General features: G+C 37.9%; 1 protein-coding gene across 3 annotated transcripts; it reads right to left on the reverse strand.

Annotated features, from left to right (window-relative positions):
• Window positions 1–131: 131 nt before the first annotated feature.
• On the reverse strand, window positions 132–25,074 carry LOC127556654 (zinc finger protein 883-like). Of its 3 annotated transcripts, none has more exons than XM_051989930.1 (7): window positions 24,862–25,074; window positions 24,375–24,457; window positions 21,881–22,007; window positions 20,692–20,787; window positions 13,907–16,028; window positions 11,027–11,113; window positions 132–1,643 (listed from the first exon to the last, which is right to left on the reverse strand). In XM_051989930.1, exons 2-5 carry the CDS (start codon window positions 24,405–24,407, stop codon window positions 14,320–14,322), a joined length of 1,965 nt encoding a protein of 654 aa, XP_051845890.1. In that variant the 5' UTR covers window positions 24,408–24,457; window positions 24,862–25,074; the 3' UTR covers window positions 132–1,643; window positions 11,027–11,113; window positions 13,907–14,319. The 3 variants fall into 3 exon arrangements, with proteins under 3 accessions (XP_051845890.1, XP_051845891.1, XP_051845889.1); XM_051989931.1 differs by lacking the exon at window positions 132–1,643 and adding an exon at window positions 8,782–10,558; XM_051989929.1 differs by lacking the exon at window positions 132–1,643 and having other exon boundaries at window positions 8,782–11,113.
• Window positions 25,075–25,852: the final 778 nt, after the last annotated feature.

The raw sequence follows: 25,852 nt of genomic DNA on the forward strand, positions 1-25,852 counted from the left end.
ATAGAAACTGAAAAACCTTGGTGTTAACCAGCAGACACCCTGAAAAAAAGAATGGAGGGAATTGCTGGTGTATTAGAAACTAACGATCCAAATAGGGATTAAAGCCAAGCGAAAAGAACAACAACAACAACAAAAATTAATGCCTTTTTATTTCCCCAAATACATGTAGACAGTTTTCAATACTCATCTTTGTAAAACCTTGTGTTCCAAATTTCTCCCTCCTCCCCTAGACAGCAAGCAATCCAATGTAGGTTAAACATGTGCAATTCTAAATAGATTTCCATATTCTTCATGCTGCTCAAGAAAAATCGGATCAAAAGGTGAAAAGAAGTCACAAGGCATCTCCTGAATCATACACATCTGGGCAGAGAGCTTAAAAACTAATAAGATAAGAGCATAAATGTAGGGACGGCAGATAGTTACCTAGTTTAAATCTGTTATTTTATATTAAAGAAGCTCAGAAAAATTGAAGGCCTTGAGTAGTGAAGGTCAGAGGAATAATCAAGTACCAAATGGGATTATGACTAAAGCTACAGGGCAGCTGAATTGCACAGTGTGTAGAGAGCAATGGCCCTGAAATCAGGAGGACCTGAGTGCAAATTCAGCTTCAGACATATAATATTTATTACCCTGTGCAAGTCATTGACTCCAATTGTGTTTGCCAAAAGAAAAAAAATCTATAATTGCTTTCAAACACCAGGAGGGAGCCATTTCTAAGCCATTCCCTTATTTTGTTCTGGCAAGAGATTAAAACGGCGACAACCAGGTCATCTCTAGCACTTGCTGGTGCTTGGGTTAATAGGAATTAAAGTACAGTTGTTAAGATAGAATTTGACTTCTCCCCACTGAGAAAACTGGAAGGCTTCAAATAAAGTCTACCTAGGCAAAACTGAAGTCTCATGTTGTGTTAGAACTGGAATGGTGAAGATTTAGAGAACTTGGCAAAGTCTGTGTGGAATCAAGCCCCAAGTTCTTCAGGTTCCATAACAAGTTAAAGTCCGTTCAAGCCTAGTTCTTATGAGATACTTTTAAAGATTTCTCCATTGTTTGGCCAACCTTAGGATTATGAACATACTGGTATAGTGAAGATAGATCACACTTGTTGTACCAATGTTATTAGAGAGATTAAGAACGTTTTTAATGAGCTTTTTCTTGTTTTAAGAGTCAATGGCGATGGACACTTTTGTTCCCAAGGCCTTCCCTCTTTCCCCAGCACACCCTTAAGTGATGTTACATGATGAACTGAGGAGGTCTCCAATGCCTGTGAAGAAAGCCTGGGAATAGGCAGGAGCTTCTTCCAGATGAGACTTCCCAGTGAGAAATAAGGGCTGGAGCAGGAGCCTAGGTTCAACTACAGGTCCCCTCAACTTGGATGCTCAGTGATGATGGCATAAGTATTGGAACAGAGAAGCTGCAGCCTCCGGCCAATTATTTATTAAAACCCTGCCGTGCTGATCCCTCGGTAGCAGATTGCTGACCAAGGGGGCCCCCAATCAGCTGAGTGACAGCTGCTCCAAACCTCTCATCTCTGACCTGGCAAAGGGCCACCTTTCTCTGTTGTCACAAGAGCTTTTCCTGAGGTAGATAAAGGATGTCCGGAAGGTGGAGGAAGATACTTCCTGGACTCTACACACAGCTGGATCCTATGGAGAACGGGAAGCAAACAAGCATGGATTAAATATTTAACTAGCTAACCAATCTGTGCTAAATCCTGAACACACCTCAAGGTGATGCTAGGAGGGAGATGGTTTTGTCTCCACTTTACAGGTGAGGAAACAGGTTAAATCACACACTGAGTGTCGTACAGTGTCTCAGGTCTTCTTGACCAGGTCTAGCGCCATGTCCGCTGTACCACCTAACTGCCTAACTCTACTACCTGAAAAATAACTGAGATCCAAAGTTCATCCAGACAAGATTCAGGAAGGAGTAGAATCTGTGGTCTCAGATGTCAGGGTGACCAGCGAGATGAATGAGGTCCTGGTACAAGAATCTCGGCTTACAGCTATCACTGAGGACTTGAGGGATCAAAACAAGCCTGCAGCCAAACTGAGGAATGGTATATATGACTAGGATAGATTAAAAGAGGATGTGGGGGAACACTGTTTATTAAGATAATGTCGCAGGAGGAAATTCAAGAAAAGGAGCAGCTGAAAGCACTGAGGATGCAATTTGATTTTCTTCAGCTTCCTCCATAACAGAGATTTTAATCTTTCCCACTTAGAGAGTTTTCAAAAGATTTCAAAGCTGAAGAATTGACCCATTAATCCAGGGGTCCTCAAACTATGTCCCGTGGGCCAGATGCAGCAGCTGAGGAGGTTTAACCCCCTCACCCAGGGCTATGAGTTTATTTAAAGGCCCACAAAACAAAGTTTTTGTTTTTACTATAGTCCGGCTCTCCAACACTCTGAGGGACATTGAACTGGCCCCCTATTTAAAAAGCTTGAGGACCCCTGCATTAGCCCATGCAGAGGTGAATCTCTTCAAACTTAACTAAACCTTTGTGACAACATATAACTCACTATAAGTCTACTGCTTGAAATGTTTAGGGGGTGGGTGGGAGGGAGGACTTCTCTGGTTTGGGACCCTCCCTCCCCCCAAAAAAAAGAACACATTAGCTTTGCATGAATGTTTCAGAACCCCTATTCTGGATTATCATACTTAAAATGCACGGCTATCTCAATATAAAATTCCTTAGGTCTCAAATCTCAAACGAGATACTATTTGTGAAGCACAGCACAGGGACTGCCATGTAGTTGGTTCTTTGTTTTTGAACAGGACTAATGACACCAAGGGGTGACATCTTGACTCCTGCATGAATTGGATTTAAGGGAGACAGAGTTGCATCACTAGCTGAGTCACAAAGTCCAGCAGCGAGACAAAACTCCGGATCACTGGCAGGGGCCTGAATGGTCTTGGAGTCTTGGGGTCTGAGCAAGCTTGGAGCATTTCTCACACCTGCTTCAGCTGCCTTTATGGCCACTGGAGGAAGGTCTCATACAGGTGTAGACATCTCCCAACTCCCAGAGAGGTTTGAGGCCCGTTGGTCACCTTCAACCCGATTCAGCCCACTGCTAGGAGACAGTTAAATGGGGTCGGGCTGTTCCTGTACTGCCACTTCTTAGAGCCACAGATAAGAACCAGGTGGATGAGCAGCCATGAAAGGGGTACTAGTCCATCTAGAACACACTATAAACCCTGAAATACAGTATAGCCTCAAGAAATCAAGTTCCATTCCATCCTGTTCTAATCTATATCTTGATAGAATTGTAATATTTTGTTACTTTGGTGTATTTATGATTTTGTTTTCTGGGCATTCCCATCAAAGTAAATTGAAATCATGATGACCTTGGTTTTACTTAAGAAGACTCAACAAAGTGGTTGTTATTATTTATGTTTTCACTTGGTGTAGATAGCTGGTAGGGGAACCTGTGTAACAAAAATCACTTTTCTGCGTGCTCACTGTTCAAGGGGCATCCTGATTCTGCTGTGGCAACAGGGAAAATTTTCTTGGGGCCATCACAGGCTAAAATCATTACCAAAAAGTCACATATCTTCTAGTCTGAAGAGAACCATATATTTTGCAGCTGAATTTTCTGGAGAAATTTTGAAGGACAATAATTGGCAATATCCAGTCTGTGAGCACAATGCAAAGGGAAACAAACCTCTGACAGCAGAGGGAAGGATGAGGACCATTATCTATTGCATATATTCACCCAAAGTCTGTTTTTAGTAACTTTTCTAATATCCGACAGGTTCTCCATAGGCTCAAAAATGCTATTTGTGATGAAACTAGGTCATGACTAAGGAATTGCCACCAATTATCTGCTGCAGTGTAAACTCATCTTTCCATATAGGCTCCCTGCATGCATTTCCAAGATGACTCGTAGCTGAGCAGCTCTAACTGGGACAATATGTACAGCATCCAGTTCCCACATGGTTTTTTTTTTTCTTTCTTTTTCTCTACTAGGTCTTTATATATTAAAAACTTCATTCCACATAGTTTGTAAATTTTAGTAGGGGAAGGGCATATAATAAAACTCACCTAAAACTGTCTTTCTAGATTTTCATTTCACTTAATTCCTATTTGTCTCAGTTCTTCATCTATAACATGGGGACACTGGAGAATGAAATGGCAAATCTCTCCAGTATCTTTGCCAATTAAACTCCGTATTATCCTTGAGGTCACAGAGTCAGACATGACTATGATTGAATAGCAACAAAATTTTGCAACCTGCGGAAATATGTTGCATAACTTCTCCCATGCCCTTGAATGCTCTACATTGAATAAGTGTCTTATTGTTTGATTAGCAAGTATCTGTTTTTTCCCCTTCCAACTCTGCCATATCTTCCCATTAGAAAACTTGTAACAAATAAGTCAAGCAAAACAAATTACCTCTTTGTGTTGAAAAGTGTATGTGCAATTCTCCACGTTAAGCTACTACCTCTCTGTCATGAGGTAGACAGCATTCTTTATTATTGATTATCTATCTGGAAATTGTTGCTCATTATGCTGGTCAGAGTAATGAAGTTTCATAATTACTCATTTTTACAATATCATTCACTTCCCTCAGTTGTTTTATAAAAAAACTAACCAGGTTTCTCTGAAGCCATCTTTCCTCATTTCTTGTATAATATTCCATCGCATTCATATATCATAGTTGACAGACTCCATAGTCATTAGGTATTTGTCACTACAGAGTGTTTATATCATCATAACTCTAGGTCCTTTTCTTCTTTCTACGATCACTTGGGGTGAAGAGTTACGAGTGGTTATCTCTGATTCAAAGGGCATCTACACATTAGTAAGTGTGGGGTTACAGCACCAAATTGCTTTCTAGAATTGGCCATACCACTTCATAGTTCCAACTGTGAATCAGTGTTTCTGTTTTCAGTCATTTTCCTCTTTTGGTCAATTTTGCCAATTTGATGGGTATGAAGGGAAACCTCAGAGTGACTTTGATTTCTAGTGGTCTAATCATCAGTGATTTGGAGCTTTTTGAAAATATAAATATGGCCAGATATAACAAGTTTCATTTGATAGAATTATCTTGTGAGTCGTTCTAGTCTTGAAGATTTTTCTTTGGGACTTCCTTCATGGCTTCTTCAATTTGTTTGAAATCTGAATATTTGAATTTGGAGAGGGGAAGCAAACACTCATCTATTTCATCTAAGTTGTAAGTTTTATTGTCAGATATTAGCAAAAGTTTATCTATTAATAGCCTTTTTTCCTACATTTTTGGGGAAATTTTTTTTTTTCATTTTTGATACTGGTAACTTGGTTTTTACTTTCTTCTTTTTACTCATTATCTAATGGCTGATTTCTTTTATTGTGATGTTTTAAAATTGGTTTGTTTTCAAGATGCTTTTAAAAATAATACTGCCAAATTTCTTGATATAGTCTTTCCTCCAAATTTTAGTCAATTATTTCTATGATTTGTTCTTTGATCCATTGGTTCTTTAAAATTGTTATCTAGAGTTTCAATCCTTTAAAAAATATCTTTATTAAACATAATTTTTTTGCATTGTGGTCAACAAAGAATGTGTTGAATAATATTGCTTTTCTGCATTTGTTTGTGATGTTTTTGTGATTTAATAGAGATTGAATTTTGTAAAGGTGCCATTCACTGTAAAGAAACACATGTAAGATTTTCTGTTCCTATAGTAATTATCAAATGTCTACTATATCTAACTTACTTTAAAATTCCATTTTCATTTTTCTAGATGTCTTGCTCTGAAGGATCTCCCCAGTATTATAATTTTACAATTTCTTCTTGTAATTAATTTAGCTTTTCTTTTAAGTATCAAGATACTATGCATACCATTTGGTGCATGTTTGTTAAATATTGACATTGAAATAGCATTTGTCTATGTTATCTTTCAGTAAAATATAATTTTCTTATCTTTTTAAATTGAATCTATTATTATTATTATTATTTTTTGCAGTTGCCAGTTGAAATCATAAATGTTAAGTCCTGATTTTTTGACTTTAGTTTCTGTTCTTTTTGAAGTTCCTTTCAGGAAATGATTAGTGAATTTTCTTCTACTTCAAACTGCTCACTTGCTCTATTAGCACACTTTTCTTTCATAATTTCTTCTGGGAATTTTGATAGATCTTGTGGGCAAGTTGTTTTACTGATATGAGTTTTGAAGTTCTCCTCTGAGTTCATGTCTTGGGTATCCAAGTTATAAAACTCTTTTTTGGTTTGCTCATTTTATGTCTGGTTTCTGAGACTCAGATGCCTTCTTATCGAGGGGTCAAAATGACTGTGCCAAGCCTCCACTCCTTGCCTGAGAGTTAGTCACAGACTTTCCTTTCTCCTGGGATTGTCTCTCCCAATCAAAGGTTAAGACCCCTCCACTGGGGGCAAGGGGTGGGGGGGGGGGCATATCTCTTGTGACTGTTGTAGGCTAGGTTGTATAGCTACATGGTTTCCTTCTATTCTACTATCTTGGATGATTTCCATAATTCTGGTGGCCATTCTAATTAGAGTAAGGCAGCCAGTTTGAACAGTATAGAAAACACTGGATCTCAAATTAGAAGGGCCTATGTTCAGGTTTTTAAATTTGGTTGCCTCAATTCTTCATCTGTAAAATGAACTGGAGAAGGAAACAGCAAATTACTTAAGTATTTTTGGCCAAGAAGACCTTAAATGGGGACATGAAGAGTTCAATGACTGAAATGACTGAACAATAAGATTTTACTTTTCCCCATCTTAACCAATCTTACGAGAATGATGCAGTACCTCAAGAGTTGTTTTAATGTGTATATCTCAAATTATGAGTGATTTAGAGCATTTTTTCATATCGCTATTGATGGCTTTGATTTTATCCTCTGACAACTTATTCATATCCCTTTACTATTTCGCAATTAGGGAGGAAATGACACTTATTCTTGTAAATTTGACTCACTTCCCAATGAATAAATTGGCATTTACATGAATTGGTATTGCCCTAAAAGAGATCTTTGACAAGACTGACCTGGTTTGATAAATGGAAAGCACAGAACAATGTTTAGAAAAGGCAAAGACCCCAAAAAGTTGGGGTTCCAGACTGGTGTTGAGAGATGTCTCAAAACCATTTGCAGGCTTCGATCCATCTCCAAGTCAAGGGGAAAAATTTATTATAATTGTAACACCAGTTAAAGCGGACTAAATTCCAAAAGAAGTTAGCAAAGAACCAGGAGCAAGAAAGTAATTTACAGGGAAAAGTTTGAGAGAGCAGGAGCTTCCGTCACTGATATGGCTTAGAGGTGAAGATGAAGAGTGGTCTGGTGCCGTTGGGCAGAGCTCATGGAGGGAGGAGGTGTTTTTAGGCTTGAAATGTCACTAATTCAAGTGGCTGGTAACTAATTTTGTTATGCTCCCGTGTCAACTTTAAGTACCTCATCATTGCTGCTCATTAATGAAATATATCATCTCTAACTATATCCTTTCCAAGGCCAGGGGACCTTTGGATTACGACTGCATCCTCCCTAAGAGCTGCACCACGTCATATACACACAAAATACAAAAATGCCCTTAGATGAGAGGGATGAGGAAAGGCTTCATGTAGAAAGTGGAATTTCTCCAGGGTGGGGGTGAAGAAAAAATTAATTCTGGGCAGAATCGGAAGCTGGGATAGAAATTTCCTCCTGAGTCACTGGAATCCATGGCAAGACCTTCGTGTAAACTACTTTCAGTAAAAGTGAAATGTTTTCTTTGTAAACTGCAGATTAAACCTGATATTAATTTCTAGCAAAATCTATATATTACATATTTATATATGTTATAAATATATTATATAGTTATATAATTTGTATATATAGTAAATATATTACATATATTTTAATATTTCATTTTCTGTTATATATGATTATGTATTATATTTTATCAAATATATATATTTTATGTATTACATATTATAAAATATGCATATTATAAAACTTATATAGCGCTATATTATAAAATAGATGGTTTTGAAACACCAAGAAAAGAAAATAATATTCACTACAATCTAGCAGAGGTTTGAGGACAGTGGTTAAAAAAAAAAAATCTACTTTTTTTGACTTCTCTATTCATATCCCGGCACCCAGGCCTGGTGCTTTGCCCATAATAATAGTGGACATTTATTTAGTGCTTCAAGACTAAAAAGTACTTTTATCTCACTCAATCCACAAAAATCCTGTAGAATAGGTGCTATTATTATTTATTTTACAGACACGGAATCTAAGCCTGAGAAAGGTCAAGTGACTTTTCCAGTGCAACACAGCTGATTCAAAGTCCAGCCTCCATGCTTTCTTTAGTAGATGCTCAACAAAGGTTTTCCCAGTCCTTCCTCCAGGTTAGACTTAGGGAATCTTGAAAGGAGAAGGACCTGGACAGAATTCAGAAACAAGAATAAGGAGGATGTGGGGCCTAGGGCAACTTTACCCACAATTTGGGATTAAAACTTGATAATAATAAGCTGCATATATAATAAATAATAATATTAAACAAAACAAATTAAAAATAAAAATGAGTAAATAAAGGGAAAAGATCCTCACCATGAATAGCTAAAAAGATCTGGATTTATATTCAGAAGATTTAGGGAAAAAAGCCATTCCTACTCCAAAGAATAATGTCAACTGATCCAACACTCCCTTTCTCCCCAAAAATCAAACAGACCAACCCCAAAACAATTCTTGGAAGAACTTTAAAAAGGCATTAAAAAAATCAAGTAAGAAAGATCAAGGAAAAAATAGGAAATACAAGAAATCCAAGAAAATTATGAAAAGAAAGCTATCAATTATAATCTCAGACAAAGTTATGGTTAAAATAGATTTAATTAAGAGGAGATAAGCAGGGCAAGTACATTTTGATAAAAAGTACCATAAACAATGAAGCATTATTAATACTGAACCTAGATGCACCAAATACTAAAGCATCTAAATTTTTTTTTAAATAATTATAACTTTTTATTGACAGAACCCATGCCTGGGTAATTTTTTTACAACATTATCCCTTGCACTCACTTCTGTTCCGACTTTTTCCCTCCCTCCCTCCACCCCCTCCCCCAGATGGCAAACAGTCCTATGCATGTTAAATAGGTCACGGTATATCCTAGATACAATATGTGGGGGCAGAACCAAACAGTTCTCTTGTTTCACAGGAAGAACTGGATTCAGAAGGTATAAATAACCCGGGAAGAAAAACAAAAATGCAAACAGTTTGCATTCATTTTCCAGTGTTCTTTCTTTGGGTGTTCGCACCTAAATTTTTAAAGTTAAATGAAGTATAGGTGGAAATAGACTGTAGAACTATTATAGTAGGGGATTTTAATCTTTCACTCTCAGAATTAGATAAATGTAACAAAAAATAAATAAGATAGAAGTTAAGGAAGCAAATAAAATTTTAGATAAGCTAAATATGTTCGATATCTGGAGAGAAATGAATGGAAACAAGAGAGGAATACAATTTTTTCTCAGCAGCTAATAGTACTCTTACAAAGATTGATCATATATCAATACATAAACATTTTATACTTAAAAGCAGAAAAGCAGAACTATTAATAGTATCCTTTTCAAATCATAATGCAATAAAATTATATTTAATAAGGACTATGGAAATATAGATTAAAAACTAATTGGAGATGAAACAATCTAATCATAAAGAATGAATTGAGTTAAAAAAACTATAAAACTGTGCATACCCTTTGATCCAACAGTCTCATGCCTTGATCTGTATACCAAAGAGATCATAAAAGAGGGAAAAGACCCACATGTGCAAAAACATTTGTAGCAGCTTTTTTGTAGTGGCAAGAAACTGGTAATTGAGTAGATACCCATCAGTTGGGGAATGACTAAATAAGTTATGGGATATTAATGTAATGGAATATTGTTGTTCTATAAGAAATGATGATTAGGATAATTTCAGAAAAGCCTGAAAAGACTTAACACAAAATGATGCTGAATGAAGTGAGCAGAACCAAGAGACAGTATACACACAGCAACAGCAAGAATGTGCGATGATCAACTATGACAGATTTGGTTCTTTTCAGTGGATCAATGATCCAAGGCAATCCCAATAAACTTTAAATGGAAAACGCCTTCCACATCCAGAGAGAGAACTATGGAACCAATGTAAATCAGCATATGCTATATTCATTTTTTTTCTGTATTTTTTTTCTCATAGTATTTTCCTTTTGTTCTTATTTTTCTCTCCCAATATGATTTGTAAAGAAATATGTTAAAATGAAATATGTAATATTGTTCTCTAAAATTTAATGTTCTATGGGAGCAGGTTTCTTGGGGGGCTTCTGGAAGCAGCCTTCCTTTCAGTTCATAGTAGTCACCCCAAATGCAGCCAGGTATTAAAGTCCAAATCCTTTATTGTCTCCTTCAAAGTCTTGTCTCTTCTCCTGGGACCCAGTTAGTTTTAATAAGAGGCCTATCTCTCTCCTTGGTTCCGAGAGCTTAAAGCTGCCTTCTCTGGCTTGTGAATCTTCTTGACTGAATCCTGGCTGAGGCTCAGAGCTTCTAGTGGGCTTCCGTTCTTTGGCCCTGAGAGCTCCTTCTTACATATGCTTTCTTAAAGGTGTGAATCTTGTGGAATTATAGTAAGTAATAAACACATGTAAATTAGAGAATCATTATCTCACCAATTCCACTGACTTGGCACCTTGTAAGAATCCTAACAAATGTACACATATAATCAAACAAACAAAAATGATACACTGTTTTTATAGGTAACTGGTGATAATAAATTTTTTAAAAGGGGTGGGGGAAAGAAAATTTAAAAAAGGTTCACACTCCTAAGTTTTAAACAATGACTTCTCATGAGATTGTAGATTTATCATAGGAAGAGAAGTGAAAGGTCTTGGAGGCCAACCTCCCTCATTTCAGAAGCAGGAAGACTGAGGTTTAGTAACAATCAAGATCACATCAACAAAGTGTCTAAAAAAAGAATTCCAACTCAGGTTATTTTGCCCCCAATTCTAACACTTCCTGCTCCACTGCACATAAATCCTTCCTGTCATAATCACATTAATTCACTGGCCCCTTCTCACTCACCTAGACAGAAGCTCCTTGGACCTTTTGGCTTCAGAATTCTGGGCTCCTCAAAACTAGAGATCAAATCTTCTCTGTGAATTGTAATTCCTGGACATAGGAAACGGAATAAAGAATGGATGAGTATATAGAGAAATGTACAACTTATTCCTTTTTAGGGAGAGGGGACATGCAAGCAAGGACCAATGGATCCCAAGGACTCTTCAAAGACAACCTGGGGATAAGGAAGATCATGCAGCCAATTGGAAATTAGAAAATTACGTCTTTGTGTTTTTCTTTTACATATGATGAGTATATTCTATAACTTCAATTACCTGGAAATTAGAGCCAACTAGTTATTCAGTAATGAGAGCCTTGGACCTGGAGCTGGAAAGACTTGAGTTCAAATCCAGACACTTAGTAGTAGGGTGGCCCGGGCATATAATCTGTTTGCCCGAGTTTCCTTCATTGCAAAATGGGGATAACATTAGCACCCCAAACCACAAGGATGTTGTGAGGATCGAATGCAGTCATCAAACTGTAATCATCAGATTGATATTAGAAATGTTTGCATTCTTGAATGAAGATGGTAGGTGCTTTGAAAACCATGAGCTTTTGGCATTTGAATTACAACTCACTTGGAAAACATCATGGACCATCCACAAATGTTCTATAAAAACAGACCTTATATGGGCCTTTCATTGCAGTACTAATTCTGCTTTCTGATGTTTAGCTCATATTCCACTAAAATTATTGTTCTTTTATTTGGATTTTCAAAGGAACTGGTTCACAACTTGTTTGAATCATTCCAGAGTTTCTGTGGGAACCCAGCCTGAGTGCCAATGGTAAAAAAGAATACAAAACTACATTTCATTAGCTGATAGAAAAATAATATTTCATACAGTAGCTAGCAATTCATGTTGTTACATGGTTTATTGGCCTCCTTCCTCAAAAAAAAAAAAAAAAAGAATTGTTGAGTTTTTAAAAACCCTTAAAAATCAGATAAGAGAGGTATGGGAAAAAATGAGAAAATAACACAAGAAAATTATAAACAATTGGAAAAAGAGGCTAAAAAACTCACTAAAAACAACTACTTAAAATTAGAATTAGGTAAAGAGAAGCTAATGACTTCATAAGACATCAAGAAATACTAAAATAAAATCAAAAGAATGAAAAAGTAGAAAAGAATATAAAATATTTCTTAGGAAGAACACTTGGAAAACAGATCAAAGATAGATAATATAAGAATTGTTGGACAACCTGAAAGTTATGATCAAAAACAGAGTCTAGACATTATACTTGCCCTTAAGTTTTAGAACTAGAGAGTAAACTAGAAACTGGAAAAATCACCTCCTGAAAGAGATTACAAAAAATAAAACTCACAGGAACATTTTGTTTAGTTAAATTAAAAAGCTTCCAGATCAAGGAGAAAATACTGCAAGCAACTAGAAAAAAATAATTCGAATATTGTGAGTTATAGTCAAAAGTAATATAAGAATTAACAGTTTCTACATTAAAAAAAAAAAAAAAAGCAGAAGTAGCTGGGACCTTAGGCAAAATTGAATAGATTAAAAGAGATAAGCAGAGAAACTTCATTATGTTAAAAGGTACCACAGAAAATGAAGAAATATCAATACTAAACAAATATGACTCAAATAATATTCAAATTTATAAAGAAAAAGGTATTGAATTGTAGGCAGAAATAATGTTAGCAGCTGGTTTTATGGAGGAAAGAAACACAATAAAATAAACTACTGGCTAATATTTTTTAAAAAAGAAAACCAAATCATTAATATTAAAAATGGAAGAGTGAATATATCACTAATGAAGATGAGATTAAAACAATTAATAGGAGTTATGTTGTCCAATTATATGCCAATAAATTTAATCTAAGTAAAATGGAAAAGTATTTACAAAAATATAAACTGTTCAGGTTAATAGAAGAAACAGTATCTGATTAAATCTATTTTAGAAAAAGAAATGGAACATTTTGAAGAATAAAAGGTCAAAAATATCAAGGGAGTTAAAGGGGAAAAATGTAAGGAAAGAAGGTCTAGCAGTATCAGAACTCAAATTATAAGATAATAATTATTAAAACTATCTGCTATTGCCTAAGAAATAAAAGAGTAATTATGCATTTTATTACTGTTTGGTCGTTTCAGTTGTACTTCATTCTCCATGGCCTCCTCTTGAGGTTTTTTTGGCAAAGATATTAGAGTATCTTTTCTTCTCAATTTAGCAAGAAGGAACTGAGACAGAGTTAAGTGATGTGTCCAAGGTGACACAACTAATAAGTACCTGACGCTAGTTTTGAACTTGGGAAGATGAGTACTCCTGATTCCAAGCCCAGTGTTGTATTCACTGCCACCTACCTGCCTCAGGCATAATAAACCATAGTAAATGTCAAATAGCAAATGTTTTGATAAACCCCCAAATCTAAGATTTTGATATAAAAACTTAAAATTTGGTAAAAACTGCTAGGAAAACCGGAAAGCAATCTGGCAGAAGTTAAATGTAGACCAATATTTATACCATTTACCAAGATAAGATTGAAATGGTTATATAACCTAGTCATAAAAGGAAATATAAGAAAAATATAGCAAAGTGGAAAACATAGCATATCAGATTTGTGGACAAGAAGAATTTGAAAGAGACAATAAAAAATTTGGATTTTAACCCCTGGCGACTCTTGTGGCGATAACTGAACTGAAAGGAAGGCTGCTCCCAGAGACCCCAAGAAAACTGAATCAGAAAACATTACAAAATAATAAATTGACTAGGAACTGTGAGAAATTATGGCATATGGAAGCTACAGAATATTATTGAGAATAAATATTAGGATTTTAAAAGAAAAATTACATAATTTAGAATGTCTAATAAAGTTTATACTGCAAGAGGCCTTACCTCATTACTTAGATCCATGTTTTATCTCCAACATGATTTCTCCAATATGTATTCAAGTATGAGCACTATGTAAAGGCGTGGACATTGACTAAAGACATTGCTTTGATAAGCCTTCTTTCCAGTACAACTTCAAATTTAGGGATCTCCTTGTTCCAGAGAAAAAACTGATTCCCTTGAGCAAATATGTAAAGTTTCTCCCTACTCTGAATCCTGTCATGTAAAGAGATGATCTCTGAAGGTTTTCCCCCATTGTGTCCATCTACCCTGAATAAATTGTCTACAATCTCTGTACTCATTTGAATGTCTTTCTTCATGTCAGTGACAGAATTCATATTTAATAGTAATTCTCTGATGGGAAATAAGAAATGACTGTTACTTGAAGGCTTTATCACACTGATCAGATAAGGTTTCTCTCAAGTATGCATTTTTTGATGTTTACCAAGACAGGAGCTGGATCTGAAAGCTTTTCCACATTGATTACATTCATAAGGTTTTTCTCCAGTGTGAATTCTTTGATGGTCAACAAGAATGGATCTTATTCGGAAAGCCTTTCCACATTGCTTACATTCATAAGGTTTCTCTCCAGTGTGGATTCTCTGATGTGCAACAAGATTGGAGTTCTCTGTAAAAGCCTTTCCACACTGATTACATTCATAAGGTTTCTCTCCAGTGTGGATTCTCAGATGGCTAGCAAGATTGGCCCTATATGGGAAAGCCTTTCCACACTGAATACATTCATAAGGTTTCTCTCCAGTGTGGATTCTCAGATGGACAGCTAGTTTGGAGGTCTGTGTGAAAGTCTTTCCACACTGATTACATTTGTAAGTCTTTTCACCAGTGTGGGTTCTCTGATGAGCAATAAGAGAAGCGTGTTCACGAAAAACTTTACCACATTCACGACACTTGTGAAGTTTCTCTCCATGGAGGATTTTCTGATTTTGAGGAAGTTCAAAACTGCATCTCAAAGCCTTTCCATACTGATTATATTCACATGATTTCTCAGCAGCATGGATTTTCTGATGTTTTGCAAGACAAGAGCTGGAGATGAAAGCTTTTTGACATTGTTTACATTCATAAGGTTTCTCTCCAGTGTGAATTCTCTGATGTTCAACAAGAATTGATTTTGTTCGGAAAGTGTTTCCACATTGTTTACAGCCATAAGGTTTCTTTCCAGTGTGAATTCTCTGATGTTCAAGAAGACTGGATCTTCTTTTGAAAGTCTTTCCACATTGGTTACATTCATATGGTTTTTCTCCAGTGTGAATTCTTTGATGCACGTGAAGACTGGATCTTGTTCTGAAAGTCTTTCCACATTGATTACATTCATATGGCTTTTCTCCAGTGTGAATTCGTTGATGCACATGAAGACTGGATCTTGTTCTGAAAGTCTTTCCACATTGATTACATTCATAGGGTTTCTCTCCAGTGTGGATTCTCTGATGTCGAGCAAGACTGTAGTTCTGTGTGAAAGCTTTTCCGCATTGGTCACATTCATAAGGTTTCTCTCCATTGTGAATTCTCTGATGTTTCAAAAGACGGGAGTTCTGTGTGAAAGTCTTTCCACAATGATTACATCTGTAAGATTTCTTTCCAGTATGGATTCTCTGATGTATATCAAGACTGGACCTATTTGTGAAAGTCTTTCCACATTGACTACATGCATAAGACTTTCCTGCAGTGTGAATTTTATGATGGTCAGTGAGCTTTGAGTTCTGGTTGAAGGCTTTTCTATCTTTATTCTCTACAGAAGCCATTTCTCCAGTGTAACTTTTCCGATGTCTAATAAGATCTGAACTCAAGCTAGATACCATTTCCTGTTGAAATATTCGTTTTTCAGGAGGTTTCTCAGAAGACCGAATAAGCCCAATTTTTTTAAAACATTCCCTAGTTTTAGTATACTGAAAACACTCATTCCCTAAGGCCATTTTCTTACACCAAATTAGTACTGAACAATGTCTGAAACTCTTTCCATTTTTACCAAATTTACAATAATTATTTTGATTTTTCTCTATCTTGGTATCTGAGTCACAAGAACTACCATTCATGCATCTTTGTGGTTGAGATTCTTTCATAGAAATGCTCAGCCTTGCAGTAGTCTCATTCACTTCAAACTTGGTCTCATCTGAAGGAAAGAAACAAACATATTTACAGATATACATATATGCAAATGAATTCTCTTCCTCCCATTGGAAGAAACTGGAAGTAAATTAACTTTCTTTTCCCCTAGTAAAAAGAAGAGTTTTGAAAGTCGACAGGCAAAATCAATCAACTGAAAATATCATTAGCTTGTATCAATAGGATAATTTAATTTCACAAACAAGTAACATTGGATCCTCAGGAAAAACCTGTGACCCTGGGATTCCCATTACACTTTCCAACTTAAGCCATGAGCTCAGAAAAGCCAAGTCACGTGACCAACATGCCTGTAGATAACACTACAACTCAAATCCTGAGATTGAGCATGCACTTTTCCTAGCATTTTGTAGTAGATTCTATATTGTACTGATTTAATATTGCAATTAATTCTGTATTTGGTTAAAGCCCCCTTTCTAAACATAATTAAGAAATTAACATTAGTTAAGTTTAAGAATTCAGCTTTCTCCAAGCAAGTTTAAAGGTCAGTCTGACCAAAAGTCACTAATTAAAAGAAAAGGATTGTCATCTTCTATACAATTAGCTCTTTGGTGAAGACATCTGGTATTTAAGTTCTAAAGCTAGCTTTAAATGACATATTTGCCCTAAAGTGTCCTTGTACCATTAAGGGTGACATCTCTTTACCAAACCTTCTAGGTACCAGGGAATCTGTTATGATCCACTAGCAAAGATTATGTGATGCAAATGGATTCCAAAAAGCAATCAGCATTCCTTATCGAGAGAGTCAGTAGTCCGATGAAGTTACTAGCCCATTTTCCTCAGGAAATTCAATCATAATGTTCTAATCCCCTTGATGATGACAGAACTATCAACAATCACACTATACCATATTCTTTTTTTGTTGGTGATGTACTTTCTAAAACTAAAGAAAGCTAGTAAATGCTACCTCAGGTCTTTTTGATTACTGAGAAGCCACTGACACAATTTATCATGCTGAGAACTTTGTCTCTAGGTTTACCTTAATTTTCAAATTTAACATTTCCTACATTTCACTTTCTTTTATTGATTATTCTTTTTATTTTACCTTATTCCAGTAAACTTTCTGTTTTTCAATACGGACCAGTTTTTCTGCATTATAACTTGGTCATTCTTTGCAAATTTCATCTGAAGCTGAGAAACAGGTTTACCTTTTTTGTTTGTCTTGTATTAATTTTTATTGTTATATTCAACTTTCTTTATATTCTGTTCAATTCCATAGGTATTATGTCATTTAATATACTTATGCTAAAACTTGCTCTTATTTCATTATCACCCATATCTTGCAGCATAATATATTTTCTCTGGTGAGACTTTTTAATCTTATTTTTCAATTGTCATGTCTGAGAGCACATCAGAATGGTCAAAATTAGTTTTTAAAAAATTCATCAGAAACATAAGATTTTGTTATGGCCCATGATTTTTTTTTAAGGACAGTTATTATTTCTTAATTTAAAAATATTTCTCTTTGAATATTTGTTACTTCAATAAAAAGAAAAGAAAAACTAAGTTTTTATAATGAACACATGTTAAAAAATTCATGCATTTGTCATGTGTAAAATATGATGTCAGACTAGCTAGGTGGGGCAGTGGATAGAGCACCAGCCCTAAAGTCAGGAGGACCCGAGTTCAAATCTGGCCTCAGACACTTAATACTTCTCTCATTCTATATCTTTAGACCATCCTCCTCCTCCAGTAGCACTTCCCATTTAGTAGTTCACAAACATACTAGGTATTTATGATTATGGTCTAAGAGATCAGAGCTAAAAATTTCTTAAATGGCACTTTAAGTAGTAAATAATTATCCAATTTTGTTACAATATATTTTTCCTCTGGGATAATAAGCATGTACATGTTTAAAATACAATAGGTTTCCTTATTCAGTGATTCCAAATGGTCATGATCAGACAAAAATGATTAATTATAAAGACAGTTTAAAGAAAACGTCACTTAAAGCTAGTTTTAGGTCTTAAATACCAGGTGTCTTTACCACAGAACTAATGGTATAAAACAGGACAATCCTTTCCTTTTAATTAGTGACTTTTGGTCAAACTGACCTTTACACTAGCTTGGAGTTTCTATGAGGGTGTAAACAGTATGCCAGTAGTAGAAAGAAAAAAAGTTATGTCTGAAGATTTCTGTCCTTAAAAATGTTGTTTTAGGGAAACTAGAATTTGACCTCTGATACTTTAATACTTCCTGGCTATGTGACCCTAGGCAAGTCACTTAACCTCAATTGTCTCAGCCAAAAAAAAAAAATAAAAAATCAAGTTTTTTTATATAAAAGCATTATTTTTTTAAAAAAGCAAAAAAAAAAAAAAAAAGCATTTATCACTTAATATAATACTTGTAATCAGGAAACAAAAATAAATCTTTTATCTCCTAATCAGTGATTTATTTTGATGATTTGTTTGTGGGATGAAAAGAAAAAAAATGACTTTCTATCCCTCAGCAAGACAGGTTATAAATATCTACATTTCTCACCTCATCCATTTTTACTGTGTTTTGGCTACAAAACAATAAAATAGAGAGCTAGGTGTAGCAGGCAGGATGACCCAATTTTGAAACCTGGCTTCATATATTTTTTAATGCTGTGACTCTAGGCAAATCACGGCGCCTCCTCTTGCCTTTGTTTACTTCACTGCAGAATGGGGATAACAACACCATCTACATCCAGCATTTAAGGAACGAACAAGATGATGACTATAAAGCACCAATGTCCAGCACATTGCAGGTGCTACTTAAAATATTATTCTTTTTGTGTTTTGTTGTTGTAATATTTAAACAGACGCAGAACCAGATTGAATCCTGAGTTTGGTAGCTCTTGAACCAAATACTGCAAACCTTTGTTCAAAAAGTTCAATTCTTAAATTATTTTCTTATTACATTATATTTAATATCTTCCAAGTTATAACTTATATGATGAAAATTACCATTCATAATCCACAAACTCTGTTAAAAAAATTAAATATAAGTCTTAGAGGTAATAAGTTGGAATTCTTGATATATTTTTTTAAAAAAGAATGTATGTTATACTTGGTATATTATCATTTCTTTTTATTTCATAATACAAGCAGAATAAAATTTTCTATTTTATAATATGTTGCAATGAAAATGCTGATTTGGGGCTTTGAAATATAACAGATTAATGTAGGAATTAAATACATAAATAAGAATACTATAAGTGGAAGTTTAAATGACTTCAAAAGATTCACAAAAAAAAGATTCACCTGTTTTTGCTGACAGAGGTCCTAAGAACAACAAATTTTGCACCAACTGTTCTGAAGTCATGTTTCAACTTTGCATGGATTGGAATTGCTACAATATAAAGTATTTTACCCATTCTGTTGATTCGGTTAATTCGTATCTTCCCAGGTTTCTCTGAAACTGTCTTATCCCTTCTTGAAGCAAAAGAACTTTCCAGTTTATTCTTAGACCACTGAAACATTTGTTTAGATATTTCCCAATATATGGTGATCATCTCTGTTTTCAGTTCTTTGAGACAACAAAAAAAATAGCACCTAAAATTTTGGTTTGTGTCTGGTTTTTTAAAAATTTAATTTATCTTTAATTAATTCCTTTAGTTGATAGGTCTACTACTGATTATCACTGGGTTGAAGAATATTCAAATAAGTAAGCATGTAGACAAAGTTCCAAACTGTAATACAAAATGAAATGCCTTCATTTTTAATGGTGAGTGAATCTTTTGTTTCAAGGGTTATTTCTTATATAAGGCAGGTATTCACATTCTGCTTCCAATGCATTCAGCCCTATTTTTGTCTCCCTCCATCATACTACTTACAAGGAGTTACTTTTTCTGGTTCAACCCTGACTGGACCTGATGAGAGCAAGTATGGACATCACAAAAGTTTCCAGGTTCCTGGAAAGTTTCCTGCCATGGCTGCCTAGGAGTCTCAACCTCCCAACTCCCTAACCTGAGGATGATGATTAACTCAATAAATACAGCTAAAGTTTTTCTGAAAACTGAGACAATGACTGGGTCGTAAAGATCAAGAAAGGGATACATATTGATTACTTAAGTAAGGGTGAGCACAGATAATTACTCCCAAGTAAGGCTGTATTCTTCTCAAATATTATTGAATGGAGAGGAGGAAATCATGAAACCAACTTGGCTGGGTCCACTACAAATTTAAGTTACATAAACTGAATTGGATTCTCATTATGGCAAGGTAATCCTTCTACATTTTCCTGATTCACTATTCTACTCATTACATCTTTTCTAAATCTTTTCAGCCTTCTCCAATCCTCCTATTTGACTTATTCCCTTCTATTCTTTCTAGGCTGATAACTTGGCGTTCTATTTCATTTGCCAAAATAGAACCTATGGGTTCTCCTTCTTTTCCTATTTTGTTCTATCTCCTACAAAAGGAGTGGTCTTACTACTTGCCAAACATACCCCTTTACTTGGATTTATTACAGAATCATAGAAGGGAAGTAAAAAGCCATGATATCCTAATTTCACAGATGGAAAAAACTGCTGTTCAGAATTCAGTGACTTTCCCAGGATCATATTGCTCAAAGGCGTCTAAAAAGGAATTCCAAGTCAGGTCTTCTGTCCCTGAGCCTAGCATTCCCTTCTCTATAACACAGATCTGTGATATCAGCCCTCCTATACCTGCTTTCATCTCACTCACCTGGACATGAGTTCCTTGGTCCTAGATGATGCAGGATCCATGATGCTTCCCTTTCCTCAAAATGGGAGATCAAATCTTCTCTGAGAACTGGAATTCCTTGGAGTGAGCAGTGGAAAAGGGATGAGGATGAAGAGAACCGTCTACTTTATTTCTCTTTAGGGAAAGGGGACATGCATGCAAGGACAACAGATGAGTTCCCTAGGGTTCCTCAAGAATGGCTGACATGGCATTTATTGTTGGGAGCATGGGTGCAGACAGATTATGCAGCCAATTTCGAACTAGAAAATTCTGAACGTTGCCCCCTTCCTAGAAAGATGGTCACATTTCATGGCTTCCTTTTCTAGAAATTAAGAGCCAGCTAGTAGTTCAGTGCTGAGAGCTCTGGCTCTGGCCTTAGACACTTAGTAGTTGTCAACCACTGCATAAGTCACTTAACCCATTTGCCTTAGTTTCCTCAACTATAAGATAAGGATAATACCAGCATCAAACCCATTATCATCAGGATCAGATGAGATGTTATTTCTAAAAAACATAAAAACAGTGCCCAGAATGTATTAGAGCTATATAAAACCTGATTCCTTTCCCACCCTCTGTGTTAAAATTTTTGGGGAAAATGAAAGAACAAAATTAAACTTGGCAGGACTAGAATTAATGGGTTCAAATTTGCAGTTGTTAACAAGAACATTTGAAAAACTAGTCTTATTCCAAAGAGGAAGGATTTGTCTTGTTGGATAAAGGATTGCCTTCACTGCCCATCTTCAAAGAAAATCTGCATAAGCAGTTTTCAGAAATTTAGCAGATAAAATTCACCTCTAAGAGAGGGCTAAACTAGCTAGCCTCTGAAATTAGTTCCAAGTCTCAAATTCTATAAACCTTCTTAGTTTTGAAAATGTGAAGCTATCCAAAATAGGAAAACAATAGCTTTAGGTTCTATTATGTAGGAACAATTCTCAATCATGCGGAGAACACTGACTTTTCACTTTCATCATTTTGATTTCTCCTTTAACATATCTGATTTATGCTTTGTTGAAATCCTTATTTCTGCTTTAGGAGCAAATGCAAAGTCCTATTGTCAGGAAAACCAGCCAGCAGGAGGATGTTGCTGAGAGACCACCACTTCTGCCTTTTTAACAAGTAATAAATGCTCAAACCCTGCACGCTAGGGAATTACCAGGACAGTTGTGCTTACCCACAGAGAGCAGATTCTGGGAGTTTTCCAGCATGACTTTCTTGTAGAGCTGTTTCTGAGAACGGTCCAAGAGGTTCCATTCCTCCTGGGTGAAGTCCACAACCACATCCCTGAACGTCAGTGACTCCTAATCATCAAAATTCACAAGACTTAGAGCTGAAAGAGATTTTGAATTCATCTGGTCCAGCCCTTATTAATGCACAGGAGAAGACTGAGGCCCAGAGAAGGGATTTTGTAAAGGTTAACTCTTATTTCTTATATTATTATCTTATTCCTTTCTGCCCACACACACATGCACAGACACACACATCTCATTCTTTAGTTTCTTACACAAAAATCTTTTCAATGCTTAAAATGGAGTTATTAAAAAACCAAATGGGATAAGAAAAGCACTTAATATTAGCATCTGGAATAAAGCTGACAAACAGCTTATCAGAAAATGTTTCTCCTTTTGGAATCAAGCAGGTATATTATCAGTGAGGTATGAGAATCTGTAGAAGAGAAAAAGAGGTGATGTGAAATTTCTTCCTCATCAGAATTCTAGAATAATGTTAAAATTATATGAAGAATGGATAGAAAGCTGTTGATACCATGTACTGTGGGGCTAAAGACATTACCTTTGATCACCAAAAAGAGAAGAAAAAGAAACAATTTAACTTCCTAAAAGTCTAGAATAAAGTCTTATCTACATGAAAACATGCAGAAGATTTATAAAAGAGAATAATAACAATCTGGACTGTATAGAGTATGTGAGATTGTAATGAGTTAAATGAAAACCTGCAATTAGGGACAGTGCTGAGCTCAGACTTCTCCAGACGGACTCTGCCATGTCCCAGCATCTGGTGTCTCTCCACCTTAAGTCCCAGGGGGCTTTTTATTGCCCGCTTCCCTCCTGAGCCTTTAAATTCCATGAGGTAAGGGACTGTCTTTCTTTGTAAATTGAATAATGTCAAAATTGAATAAATGTTCTGACCATCCACAGCCTCATCTGAACATTCTGGTTCTTCTTTCACTTTAAAAAGTGAGTCGCTGCTGATCACGACTTCCTCCCTCATCTCAAACTGGACGTCTAGCAGCTATCTTAAAACTCCAGCGAATAGAACTCAGCATCTTGTCCCCTAGCGGGTCCCTTGCCTCCCTTCCTTCCCTATGACTGTAAGGAGCACCACCACTTCCCAGTCCCCGGACTTCACGACAGGCGGCACCCCCACCTGCTCTCTCTTAGCCCCTTATCCAGCCTATTGCCAAGGCTTCCTCATTTTAGTGTGCAGCCTTTCTCTATAAAGCCGTTTTCTGACACTACAGCCCTCCTCACCTCCACCTGAGTCCACAGCGAGTCTGCTGGTGAGCTGGCCTGCATCCAGATGTCCTATCCGTCCCCTGCTTCTCAAACTCAAAGCCCCTGCCCTGGCCACACCCTGAGCTGCCGGTTCTGACTGGGGCTGGCAAGCCCCTGGGGATTCTTGTAACTGCATCGAGGACAGGATTACTGGTCTTGCTCCTCGTACACCAAAGGTGCCACATAACTAGTGCCCGCTACATCGGCATTCTCAGGTCCTAATCTCTGCCCCAGAGACACTTGGTTAAGACCCTCCCTTCCCTACATCTCTGTCTTTCCAATAGCTTTCTCTTCCTTTCCACCTCCTGGTTCCCTTCCAGTCTCAGTTCAAATGCCTCCTTCTGAAAAAAGGCTTTTCCTGCTCCTGAGATGCTGAATCCTGAGCCCCTGCCTCCGACACTGTGGCTTTTATGGACACGGCTGCTCACATGCGGGCTCCCACCCGGGACTGTGAGCTCCTTAATGGCAGGGACCAATTTTCCCTTCCTTCATATCCACACGAGGTCTGAATAGTGCCTGGTGCAGAGCAGCCACTTTCTAACTGCTTACTGACTTGTCCTAAGAAATGGCAAATGGGAGGGATTCTGAGAGACCTGGGAACTGTGGGGGAACTGGGTCAATGGGCCAGGGGATCCTGATCTGACAACACGCACTGACGACAACTTTGCAAAGAAAACCAGTTGGGTGATGTCGGGGCTCTGTACTCTCCAAACAGGAGCCTTGTGGGAAGTGCTCGACTCTCAACTGTTACAAGGGAAATCTCTGAAAAAAAGGAAGCACAGAGGGCATGGAAGAGGGATGTGCGTGTGTGCACGTGGGCAAGGAATGCAAAGAGGAAAGAAAGGATTTCTGGGCAAGAGACTAAAGAATGAAGTGTGTGTGTGCAAGGAATGCAGGAGAGAAAAGGAAGGATTTCTGTGTAAGATAATGTGTGTGTGTGTGTGTAGAAGGTCTGGTGTAATGAGGGAAAACAGGGGCCAGCCAGTGGGGGAGGAGGGTCACTGCAACAGATGACCAAGCTCTAAGGGAACGTTCCTCAAACCCCGGAGGGGGCGGGGCCGAATAGTTAAGCCACACCCACATTTATTTAAAGAAAGGATAATTAGGGGAGTGAGGAGGGAGGCTCACTCGGCCAAGCCGCGGTTGCCCACTCACCTGCCAGGGGAGTCTACGGGCTCCTGGGGCCATGCCTTCAGGCCCCCTGTTGGGGTCGGCTCCGGGTCCTCTCCAGGCTGAGCCTAGCAGGGACAAGGATGAGTGGGGGGAGGGGAAGAGAGAGAACCACGTCCGTCCTGTCACTGCCCCGGCAGGGGATTCCTGGGCTACGAGTTTTCAGAGGATGAGGTCTCCAAGGAGTCCTCCAGCCCCTGCCGCTTCTCCGGCCCTCTCCCACGCTCCCAGGGAGACCTAACAGGCAGGAAGGCGTTTACGACCCCCGCAGGAGGAAACCAATTCGTCCCTCCCCCTCCCCGGCTCGTGCATTAAAGCTCCACCCACACGGAAGCTCCGGGCCGGGGCAGAAGGTCAGGCTGAGTGACCCGGGGCGAAGGCAGGGCTTGGCGCCCGCGGGGAGCTTGGGCAAAAAGCTGGACCCCGAGCCAGGCCGGAGGGGAGCGCGCTCCTGGGCTCAGGGAGTACTCACCGCGGGGTCCAGGAGGGGTCCCCAGAGCGCGGCCGCAGGGACCAAGCTGCGACCTCCGGGGGCAGTAAAAGGGATACTGGCTCCCACAGCCCAGGCTCTGGTCTAAACTTCTGGGGAGCGTCTTCCGGGCTCTGGAGCCCCGCCCCGCCTCTGAGCCTTTAGCTTGATAAGCCTCCAATGGCCTTCAGAGTCACAACCGATGGACACCGCCCACCTCAGCCCTCCATCTCTGACCTACGCACAGGCACACTTCGGAGAGCAGAGGAAGTAAACCCTCTGATTGGCGGCCGACAGCTTGTCCTCTGATTGGAGGAGGCTAGCGTGACCTCTGATTGGTAAGATGTAAAATATTTTCTGATTGACGGAAATGTAGTGTGCCCTCCGATAGGTTTACCCTCTGATTGGCGGGAGTATAGCATAACCTTTCTGATTGGTGGGAAGCTAGGGTGCTCTCTGATAGGCTAAAGGATATTTGCGACGCAATGAACTTCCGTTTTGCGCCCCCGCCCAAGTGCTGGCAAAGAGTTAAGCCTAACAGCCCTTTCCTCTGGATGGCCTTTGCCTCTGGTAATCATTGTGTCCAATCGGGAACTTTGAGGAGAATCCGCAATCCCCTTCACCTGAGAAAATGGGAAAATAAGGGGAGGGGGAAAAGCGTTGAGTGAGCTGTAAGAAAATTGAGACTCGTAGGAGGCCTGGGCGCATGCGTATTTCATCAGCCCGGGGGAGGGGCTACGTATTGCTGTGGTGCCGCCCACACCCACGTGGTCAGGTCCGAGGAAGCAGCCCCAGTTAAGTGGGGAAGGATGGACTGTTGGGATTGGTGTGATAAGTAGAGTTGAGGAAGAAGCTTGACAGCGACCCCCCCTCTTCCTTAGTGTGGGCTTTTTGGCTTTGGAGTGAATGATGGGGAGGGGCGGAGGGCTGGGTTGCCTTTTGGGGAAGGGGCGTGACTACTATTGGGGGAGGAGCCAAATAACAATTAGTGAAA

The sequence above is a fragment of the Antechinus flavipes genome, chromosome 3 (assembly GCF_016432865.1).
Source record: "Antechinus flavipes isolate AdamAnt ecotype Samford, QLD, Australia chromosome 3, AdamAnt_v2, whole genome shotgun sequence".
NCBI classification, from domain to species: Eukaryota; Metazoa; Chordata; class Mammalia; order Dasyuromorphia; family Dasyuridae; genus Antechinus; species Antechinus flavipes.